This window comes from Drosophila subobscura, chromosome O (genome assembly GCF_008121235.1).
Source record: "Drosophila subobscura isolate 14011-0131.10 chromosome O, UCBerk_Dsub_1.0, whole genome shotgun sequence".
NCBI classification, from domain to species: domain Eukaryota; kingdom Metazoa; phylum Arthropoda; class Insecta; order Diptera; family Drosophilidae; genus Drosophila; species Drosophila subobscura.
Window position 1 is genome coordinate 4,665,821 of NC_048533.1, and position 9,386 is coordinate 4,675,206.

Consider the following 9,386-nt stretch of genomic DNA (forward strand, 5'->3'; position numbering starts at 1 on the left):
AATAAACAGAATTTATCTAAAACGCTTAGTCCTTAATCATAATAAATGCACTTTCGTTGGAGTCTCTCGGTTTTCATTTCGTTTGGCAGTTCTACTGCTTAAAGTCCTTCAGCGGATAGCTATCCTTGTGCGCCTCTATGTGCTGCTGCAGCTCGCGCTGCTGCTCCACCAAATGCTGCGGCATCTCGGCGTACACGCCCTCGAACATCTCCTTCCAGTTGGGCTTCAGCTTCTTCTCGGACACGGCAATCTGCTTGAGCACCTTCGTGCGCACCTCCTTGATGTACGCCGTTTCCTCGGCCTCATCGAACCAGCCCTTGTGCACCATGTAGCGCTTTAGCTTCGAGATCGGATGCTCGACGGAGTTCCAAACCTCGATCTCATCTGCTGAACGGTAGGCTGTACTGTCGTCCGAGGTGGAGTGATGTCCCACGCGGTAGGCCAAGGCCTCAAACACCACCGGCTTGTTCTCACGCAGCACATACTCGCGCGCCACCTTCATGGCATTGTACACGGCAAAGACATCGGTGCCATCCACGCGAATGGTGGCGATGCCATAGCCCATGGGACCACGACCAGCAATGCCATCGCCGCGGTATTGCTCGTAGGAGGGCGTCGATATGGCAAAGCCATTGTTGCGACTGCAGAGATCGAAGTTAGTGGATGATCTTTTTGTTCAAATCGGGTTCTGATCCACTCACCAGAACAGAATCACGGGGCAACTCAGTGTGGCCGCGAAATTGAAAGCCGCATGAGCATCTCCCTCCGAAGCTGCGCCCTCGCCAAAGTAGCAGACGACGCAGGCGTCGTTGTTCGGTCGCATCTTCATCGCATAGGCAGCGCCCACAGCCTGTGGCATTTGAGTGGCTGCAAAGCATAAAGTAGAGCTACAACATTGGGATCACTGGGATCGTCTATAATTAGATGCTTACACAGCGGACTGGAGATGGTGACAAAATTGAGCTCTTTGGAGCCATAATGGACGGGCATTTGCTTGCCACGACCCAAGTCATCGACGTTGCCGTAGCACTGATCGATGAACTGATCAATGCGGAAGCCACGCCATACCAGCACGCCCGCCTCGCGATATTGGCCATAGATGAGATCCCTCATCTCCAGGGCGGCCGCACTGCCAATGTGGGAGGCTTCCTCCCCAAAATTGGTCATGTAGAAGGATATGCGTCCCTGGCGCTGCGATTCATACAGGATCTTGTCCATGGTATTCAGCAGCAGCATGTCGCGGAACATCTTCTCCACCACGTCCCGTCCAAGCTGGGGATCTTGTGTGTAATCGGCAATGAAGCCATCCTGATCCATGACGCGGTAGATGGGAATGGGCGCATAGTCTTCTGGCATATTCAGCTTCAATTTACTGACAAAGGGCGCCTTGGCTCCCGGGAAATTGGCGTAATCATTTGACGGCTCTGAGCTGTACGGCCGCTGCTGCCGCAATGTGGAACCAACAACCTGAAGATCGTAGGAAGAATGCAAACAAATAAAGATCGTCGATCGCTGACTGCACCAAAATACTGACCGCTTTGAGATTTTGCTGCCGCTTCCCCGCTGCATGCAACAGTTTGACTGATTTGCGCAGGAATGACATGGTACAAATAAGTATCTAAAGTTAATAAATGCAACAGGTTACAAAGAGTAGAATATTCAGCGGGTCCAGCTGGTTACGCAATGGAAGACACACAATAACAACACGTGTCAGGGTTGCCAATACTATCTGGTAAAATAAAGCTAAATAAAATAAAAAGATGGAATTACTCTACAGTTTGAACGAATTAATGAACTCACAAAAATGTAATTATACTTGGCTGCCAATTAATCTCTACCCCACACACGCTTTAAATAAAAAGCCAACAAAATTGCAACTTCTTCCCGCCATTTGAGTGTATAAATCTCAAGCTAAAAAAAAGCTAGTTGTGCAACACTAACTTGACATGTCAGTGGTCGAGGAACCGCAATTCTGGCTGGCGATTGGAATTTTAATCAAAAACTACCATGCGCTGAATAAAAAGATATTCGAAGTGGTCATCACCCAAGTGCAAAAGCAACAGGATGACCAGCTCTGTGATTCCACGCAAGAAGAACTGGAGAGGGCACTGCGGGAGCAGCCAGAGAGACGCACGTGCAAAGGTTTCACGATTGGCTTCAAATTACTGCCCAAGAAACTAAAGGACAACATTCTGGCCACAGGATTTGTGGGTGAGACAAGTGACGCATTCATTTGGCTACTCCTATTTATGCTAAAATGCATTTGGCAGACTTTCAGGAATGCAGCTACAAGTGCCAGTTTGCCACCGATTTGTTCGAAGACTTTTCGGTGCGGCTCAAGGGCGGCCAGTTGGAACTGGACTCACATCAGACAGGATGGCAGGAGTTTGTGCTCAAGTCCAAGCTGCTGAGCTGGTCGCAAAGCAAACCAGACGAGACCAAGGTAAAGTCCCTCGGCCTGGTTAATGTGGAGAAGTACAATGATTTGTATAAAGAGCTCAAGCAGAAGCATTCCCAGCGGCTGCTGCAGTACTGGCAGACGGCAGAGGAGTCCACAGACCCGCTCAAGTTCATATACGAGGATCTGGCCATAGCAGCATACCTGATAGTCCTCTGGGGTCAGACGCAAACAGAGCCCAAGGCCTTCGCCGATCTGGGCTGTGGCAATGGCCTGCTTGTTCACATCCTCCATGCCGAGGGGTACAAGGGCTATGGCTATGACATACGGAAACGCAAGCTGTGGTCCCTCTATCCGGAGGACACAAGCAGAAACCTCATTGAGCAGGCAGTGGAGCCGAACAGCTTTCGCTTGGATTTCCCAGAAATTGACTGGCTGATTGGCAACCATTCCGACGAGCTCTCCCCCTGGCTGCCTGTGCTAGCGGGGCGGCTGAGCACGAACTTTTTTCTGTTACCCTGCTGTCCGTTCGAGTTGAGCGGCGCCAAGTTCCAGAGACGAAACACTAGCATAAGTGCCTATCAGGACTTTTTCCATTATGTGCTAAAGGTCGCCGAGCAGTGTGGCTTCGAGACGCTGCAGGATCGCCTGAAAATACCCAGCACCAAGCGTTTGGCACTGCTGGGCCTCAAGCGGACCACTGGGGATACTCAAACTCTCGAGTACTTTGTTCGGGAAGAGCTCCAAAAGTACAAAATAGGCGATCCAAAGGACGAGATGATCACCATAAAGCTGCGCGAGAAGGAGGAAAGAGTACGAAATTGCACCCAAGTGGACAGATCCATTATCGATGGCCTGGTGCTAAAGATCTTTCGCTTGCTGCTCGCCAGCCACGAAGACAGTTGGTCCGGGCGTCTGTCCATGCGAGACATTGCTCAGACTCTGAGCAAAGAGGAGCTGACCGGCATCAAGTCGGAGTGCGGTGGCATCAAGACTTTGTTGCGGAACAAGCACGAGGTCTTCCAGTTCTGTGGCGGTGATCTCGTTGGCATACGCAAGCCGCAGGCGACTGCAGTGCCAACCCCTCGTCTGACCACCAAGAAGCGAGACTGTTTCTTCAAGTTGCATCATCCATTGGGATGTCCCCTGGACGATGCAGAGTGCACCTTCATACACTAGCGTAGGGAGAGGATGCTTCATGCTTGTGTATAATTTATTTGTATTCTCTGCCGCCTACGAGCGCCGGTTATAATGTGAAATAAATTGAAGATTGTTTTTGTATAAATCTGTAGTAATCGCTTGTCCAATTTACATCTAGGGATCCCTCCTTAGCGGGAGCTGTCCGAGCTGTTGCTGCGGCGTCGACGACGGATGGGGGACCGGGAGCGACGGCGCGGTGAACGATTCCTGTTACGGTTCGGCGGCGATGGCCGACGTCCGCCGCCACCACGATTGTTGAACCGATTGAACTGAGGCGGGGAACGCCAGCGGTTGTTTTGGGGCCGTCGCATCGGTGGCGAGGGACGACGCATGGGTGGGCGCTGCTTGGGTATGATAACGGGCGACACGGTTATCTCTTGGCCATCAACCTGGCCGCCATCCATGTGCTTCATGGCACTCTCACAGTCCTCGGCGGTGCCATACTCCACGAAGGCCATGCCCCGTCCGAAATTCGGATGGTAGCGATCGGTCGGAAACTCCACGGACTTCACATCCCCAAAGCTGCTGAAGATCTCGAATACGTGATCCTTGGTTACGTTGCGGGTCAGTCGACCGACATGAATGCGCACCGGCTTCGGTGTGGGCGAGCGTGTACGGGTGCGTGAGCGTGTGCGCTCGCGTCTCTTCGGCGGCGGAGTCCTGTCCCCCGAAGTGCGTCCACGACGTCTTGGCGACCGCGAGCGACTGGCCGAGCGGGATCGCTCTCGCTTCACGTTGTTGCTGTCGCCGCCGACGGCTCCTCTGTCATTGGAGCTAGCGCGGCGGGCACGATCCCTGGACCGGCTGCGTCGCTCCCGCTCCCGTTCGGGTTCCTTGCGAGCCTTGGTGCTGCTGGGCTGTGGAGATTTCGTTGTGCGACGCGGAGAGCGAGATCGCGTGCGCGACTTCTCTTTGTCTTTATCCTTGCCACCCGCGGCGCCACCACCACCGGCTGCGCCACGACGACGGTTCTTCTCGCTGCGGTCCGAGTCGCTGGACGATGACGAGGAGGAGCTCGACGAATCACTGGAACTACTCGAGCTGGAGCGGGACCCACTGCCAGAGCTGCTGCGCGACGAGCTACTGTCAGATGAACTGGAATTATCATTTACATACGTTTTTGGTGACATTTTTTTTCCCAGTTAGGCCGGCTTTTAATATGCGCAAAATCGTGTGTTTTGGGGCTTACCTTCTGCTGGAATCGCTGCTAGAGGAGGCGGAACCACGGCGTTTGCGTGAGCGCTCCCTGCGCGAAGAGTTGCTGGTGGCTGCCTTGCCCTCCTTCTCTTTGGTGTCTTTCTCTTTGACATCCTTTTCCTTTTCACCCTCGCCGGCGGGACTCTGGGCACGCGCCCTAATTTTGGGGAAAGAATCGGATATGTTTCAATAAGACACCGCGAAGTCGCACATTGCTACTCACATGTTTGTTTTCTAATTCACTTTTAATGCACTTAAACGCGACAGCAAAATCTTCACGAATTGCTAAAAGTTTTAATTTATAAAAATGCAATCTTCTTTTTTATGGTGCGTCAAAATGGCTTTTTTTGTTGGTATTTTAATCGCTACAGGGATGGTCGCACGACGATGAATCTGCATTGACCAGGTATTTCAGAGCGATGATGGGGCTGTCGATATTTTCTTGAAGAGGGTATGTTCGGTGTTGCTGTCCCAGATAGTGGGAACAACTGAAGTCAGAAAAAGATGTCGTGTTCCGCATTGTCTTGCTTGGATATTCTGTAAAAAATCGAAATCATAGGGTCGATTAATTAATTTTTATATTAGATATCTTTACTGCCGTTAATATACCAACAAGCTCTGCAAAAACAGATGAGGAACTATTTTCAGTCCTAATCATATAACTATCGTTACTAGGGTAATCTAAGTTACCTATAATATTTCGACTATTGATGGTGGACACCATCGATGTTTCCCAGCCCTAGTTTCCAGAGGAACTATCGATTAAATATACCTTCTCATTTTAAAAATATACCGTAGTCTTAAATCATATTCCTCGATTTTGGTCTTCTATTTGATATTACTAACAAGTTAGGACTCTATGCGCTAAAACTATACTTTTATCCGTCTTATCAATCAATTGTCCACACGATCGGCTGCTTTTCATGACTTATTTTTATTGCAATGTTTCCAAGTAAAGTTTAAAGTAATTTTATATATAATGGCTCTATTTAATAATCGAATGGCAGCTCCTCCTTGACCTCCTGCTGCACCTTCGAGAACAGCAGATTTGTTATCTCCACCTCGGTTGCTGTTGCAACATCCTCCGGCAGCTTACTGAGTAGCTTATCCCAAAATGGGAAGACCGCCCTGGTCTTCTTTTTGTTTTTGAGGTAGTCGCCTAGTAAGCCAGCTAAGCCATCAGTAGTCGATGACGTCGGTTCTTCCGCCTTAAGCCTTTTTGAAGAGTTAGACTGTGGTAAAAAGGAGTTTTCATTTATTACTGTTGTAATAAACTGTTTAAAAATACTTACATATGAATAAGACGTCGACTTGCTTGCCTCTATGTCATCTTCTGCGAGCCAGGTATCATCATCCGAGCAAGCAGCGATCGATATCTCTTCAATTTTGTTTGGTACTGGACTGGAGCATGCATCGGGGCTGCATGCAGGGCTGTCCACAAACGTAAAGGAGCTTGATTTGGCACTACAATGAAAGGTGTGTGAGAAAAATATAAAATTGCGTCGGATCATAAATTACCGCCTCTCCGACGTGTTTACGGGCAGAAAAGCCATGTGCTCAGCGAACCGCCAGTCACCAAAGTCACTGCCTCCCGCGCTACCACTTTTGGCCAGCTTGCTCCGGTGGTAACGCAAACTGTCCCGCAGGGATGTCCATGCGTCCCTGCATTCATTCACTTAAAAGCATAATTAAAGCTGAATATTTTAAAACCTTTATACACACTAACATGTGTGTATGTATGTATTTACATATGTATGTATCTCACCTTCTTTATTTATTTCTGCAGCAACACTTTCCCATGCACGCTTCATTGCAATTTTGTCGAAATGTTTTTTGTGCGTGGTTAGCCACATACATGGTCGTGCCTCAACTGCCCTTATAAGAGATATTTTTTCATCTCTTAGAAAATTTGCATCTCTTTTTTTAGATTTCCGCGCCCCTTTTCTCTCCATCAAGCAAATTTCACTCCAGGAATAATTGTAAACTATTTTTTCCTGTTGTTCTACCAGCTGTTCTCTCAGTCCAGACACGCTCTTTATATCGATATATCGATAAGAATCTGTGTATTTCGCTTACGTTGCTGGATACTCAACAAACGAAAAATTCCTGGAGCGGATTTTTTTAAATGAAGTTTGACAGGAATTTTTATTTTCCACGATACCCGATTTAAAAATTAAAAGGGCAATCCACAAAAATACAGAGCTTAAAACGATACCTCCCTTCAAAAGAGAGGGAAGCTCCTCGAGGGACATTTAAAAAACATGTGTATGGGAGTTTGGACACCCTATATTTGAATATACCTTAAAAAAATGGAATTTAAAAGTCGGATGATTTTCATTAAATATACATACATATACCAATATAACGTAGATATAGAGTGAACTAATTTTCATAGTTAAAAAGACAGATCTTAAATAAAAAAAAGATGACAGACGGCACAAAAAAAAAAAATATATCCCCAAAAGTATATAACGTAAACAGTCACCATCAAATGTATCGTATATCGACGGTAATACCGTCTCAAATTAAAAACATACTGAAAATATACCGAGGAAAAGAAGGAACGACTGGTAATGGGAACGAGGGAGCATCTTTTTTTTTCCGATCTGGCCATATGTGTGAATTTAACAGATAGAAATTTGAAAACTTAAATTTGGCAGTAAAACTCCGATTTGGAAGACGCTTGGACTGTTTTAAAGTTACGGTTACGTATCCTAAGAAACTCAAATGTAGATGTGTAGATATCACATTGACCATAAGGTCGTCCATTGATGTCCATTGAGCAGCCGGCAAACGGTACAGGCAATGGCTGCCTGGTACTGGCCGCTGCTGCTGCTCTGCGTGGGCTGGCCATTTTGGGAGCATTTTCCAATGAATTAATTGAATTTGGACATTGTGTATCCATATGTTGGTTACATTTAAGGACTTGCCGCACATTGCAGTCATTCTTAATGCGAATATTATTTGAGGCCCAACAATCTGGTTGCCGAACAACATTTTCCCACCAGCTCCCGCGACCTCTGTGTCTGTGTCTGTGTGTGTGTGTGTGTGTGAGTGTCAGTGCACTTCCTCGGTATGTTTTCTATTCATTCCAACACTTAAACTGACATTAGCCGCCAGCCATGTGGTAGAACGCTTCTTCTAATGCACAAATAATTGCAGAAGATGCTTCTGCTGCGGCTGCTGTTGCATTTGTTGTATTTGTTGCTGCTGCACTGTCAGGTAGCCCCGACAGTTCTGTGCAGCTCTTTCAGCTGATTGCTCAATCCCAATGAAATATGATTAAATAAATAATTGTTGCTTTAATTCAAAGTTTTGCTCTACACAAAATAGTTGGGGGTCTGTCTCCAGATGGGATGATGGTAATGGAGCCGCCATTGTGTTAACGGGACACCATAATAATCTAATAATTGTAATTCCCTTATGTTTAGTATAAATGTAAATAATTGGCAATTTGCTATTACAATTGCCATGCAATTACACTATATAATTAAAGCATAATAGGAAATTAAATTCATTTGTTTTCTGAATTTAACTGCTGCCCAAAATGGATCAAATAGAAATGTGAAGCTCAGTTTCCCATGATGGAGTTTAGGCGATGAGAATCGGTAGCGAATCAGACATTTGTCTGATGAAATGTAATACCCAAAACATAATCCAGAAAGTTAAGCTCCCCCCCCTCAAAAAAACAGTAGTAGAAACATCAACTTTCGGTTTCAGTTTTGTGTGAAATTGAATTTCCCAAAAGAAAGCCCATCTCCACGGCCAAACAGCAGAACTTTCCCAGTTGAAGTAAAAGTTGCAGGCCAGATTGATCGGCTTAAAGTGGCTTCGGCTAAAGCAAAGCAAAGTTTGTCCCCTCCACTGCTAAATGATCATTAAAGTGCGTAAATCGAAACCAGACTGCATCTCGACACTGGTCTCCGAGTTGTATTGACTTTTTCGGCATTGGTCAACATTAGACATTTTGTCCTAATTACACAGACGACAAACTGAGAGTTAAGAGCTGGCTTCAGCTTCAGCTTGGACTCCGAGTTGGAGTTGATTGGCGAGCGACGCATGTGCAAGCGCACCGGCAAGCACTTCACTTTCCATTTAATCTCGTTTGGTTTGGTTTCGTTTTGGTGGTGCAACTGCCACACAATTTGTCGCAGCATCGCGCGTTGCCCGCATGGAAATCGAAAGCCGATTTTCATGTCAATATTTTTGTTTAATAAACTGCCGATGGACCGGACTCTGCCGCGTACTGGCTGCGTGCCACCTCGTCTCGTCGTCTGAGCATGCGGAAAATATGCAAATTACCATCGACATCGACGTACATCATAAGGTGGCCCCAAGGCACGGCAGCGTCAGTGGCAATGCAACCTCCCAGCCCCCAACGTTGCGTTGACCGATTGAACGAAAGTGCAGCCAACAGCCAGCAGCCAGCAGTCAGCAGACAGCAGCATCGCGAAAGATGAAAGTTGTCCCACAATGTAGAATGACGAGGCTGAAAGTGCAAGTGGGTCCAGCGATCATCGGGGGCCACGAACGAGCGTGCGATTGATGTAAGACGGTTATGGGAGACTTCACACTGACGACTGCGCTTGGC

At 47.3% G+C, this 9,386-nt stretch overlaps 4 protein-coding genes across 6 annotated transcripts; 1 reads left to right on the plus strand and 3 right to left on the minus strand.

Annotated features, from left to right (window-relative positions):
* Nucleotides 1–48: 48 nt before the first annotated feature.
* On the minus strand, nt 49–1,692 carry LOC117896488 (2-oxoisovalerate dehydrogenase subunit alpha, mitochondrial). Its single transcript, XM_034804828.1, has 4 exons — nt 1,535–1,692; nt 933–1,467; nt 702–867; nt 49–641 (listed from the first exon to the last, which is right to left on the minus strand). The coding sequence occupies exons 1-4, from the start codon at nt 1,601–1,603 to the stop codon at nt 92–94; spliced, it is 1,320 nt and encodes a 439-aa protein (XP_034660719.1). The 5' UTR covers nt 1,604–1,692; the 3' UTR covers nt 49–91.
* A 229-nt stretch (nt 1,693–1,921) lies between these two features.
* LOC117897303 (probable tRNA (uracil-O(2)-)-methyltransferase) lies at nt 1,922–3,683 on the plus strand. The gene is made up of 2 exons (XM_034806050.1): nt 1,922–2,211; nt 2,271–3,683. Exons 1-2 carry the CDS (start codon nt 1,947–1,949, stop codon nt 3,575–3,577), a joined length of 1,572 nt encoding a protein of 523 aa, XP_034661941.1. The 5' UTR covers nt 1,922–1,946; the 3' UTR covers nt 3,578–3,683.
* Nucleotides 3,582–5,174, minus strand: LOC117897304 (RNA-binding protein with serine-rich domain 1-A). Of its 3 annotated transcripts, none has more exons than XM_034806053.1 (3): nt 5,019–5,174; nt 4,788–4,952; nt 3,582–4,678 (listed from the first exon to the last, which is right to left on the minus strand). In XM_034806053.1, coding segments are annotated over exons 1-3 (1,119 nt in total). In that variant the 5' UTR covers nt 5,021–5,174; the 3' UTR covers nt 3,582–3,726. The 3 variants fall into 3 exon arrangements, with proteins under 3 accessions (XP_034661944.1, XP_034661943.1, XP_034661942.1); XM_034806052.1 differs by having other exon boundaries at nt 3,582–4,681; XM_034806051.1 differs by having other exon boundaries at nt 3,582–4,693; nt 5,019–5,173.
* Nucleotides 5,175–5,718: 544 nt separating this feature from the next.
* On the minus strand, nt 5,719–6,819 carry LOC117896969. The gene is made up of 4 exons (XM_034805518.1): nt 6,561–6,819; nt 6,314–6,470; nt 6,088–6,259; nt 5,719–6,027 (listed from the first exon to the last, which is right to left on the minus strand). Exons 1-4 carry the CDS (start codon nt 6,745–6,747, stop codon nt 5,785–5,787), a joined length of 759 nt encoding a protein of 252 aa, XP_034661409.1. The 5' UTR covers nt 6,748–6,819; the 3' UTR covers nt 5,719–5,784.
* Between the last annotated feature and the right edge of the window lie 2,567 nt (nt 6,820–9,386).

What these genes read in the sequence shown, in the direction of transcription:
- LOC117896488 (XM_034804828.1), bottom strand. Translation starts at nt 1,603, where the DNA reads ATGTCATTCCTGCGCAAATCAGTCAAACTGTTGCATGCAGCGGGGAAG. An exon ending in GGCAGCAAAATCTCAAAGCG is followed by an intron (nt 1,468 to 1,534) that starts GTCAGTATTTTG and finishes TACGATCTTCAG; the next exon opens with GTTGTTGGTTCCACATTGCG. An exon ending in TGCCCCGTGATTCTGTTCTG is followed by an intron (nt 642 to 701) that starts GTGAGTGGATCA and finishes CGATCTCTGCAG; the next exon opens with TCGCAACAATGGCTTTGCCA.
- LOC117897303 (XM_034806050.1), top strand. Translation starts at nt 1,947, where the DNA reads ATGTCAGTGGTCGAGGAACCGCAATTCTGGCTGGCGATTGGAATTTTA. An exon ending in TCTGGCCACAGGATTTGTGG is followed by an intron (nt 2,212 to 2,270) that starts GTGAGACAAGTG and finishes TGCATTTGGCAG; the next exon opens with ACTTTCAGGAATGCAGCTAC.
- LOC117897304 (XM_034806051.1), bottom strand. An exon ending in AGCAGCGATTCCAGCAGAAG is followed by an intron (nt 4,694 to 4,787) that starts GTAAGCCCCAAA and finishes TGATAATTCCAG; the next exon opens with TTCATCTGACAGTAGCTCGT.
- LOC117896969 (XM_034805518.1), bottom strand. Translation starts at nt 6,747, where the DNA reads ATGGAGAGAAAAGGGGCGCGGAAATCTAAAAAAAGAGATGCAAATTTT. An exon ending in TGCAGAAATAAATAAAGAAG is followed by an intron (nt 6,471 to 6,560) that starts GTGAGATACATA and finishes TATGCTTTTAAG; the next exon opens with TGAATGAATGCAGGGACGCA. An exon ending in GTAAACACGTCGGAGAGGCG is followed by an intron (nt 6,260 to 6,313) that starts GTAATTTATGAT and finishes CTTTCATTGTAG; the next exon opens with TGCCAAATCAAGCTCCTTTA.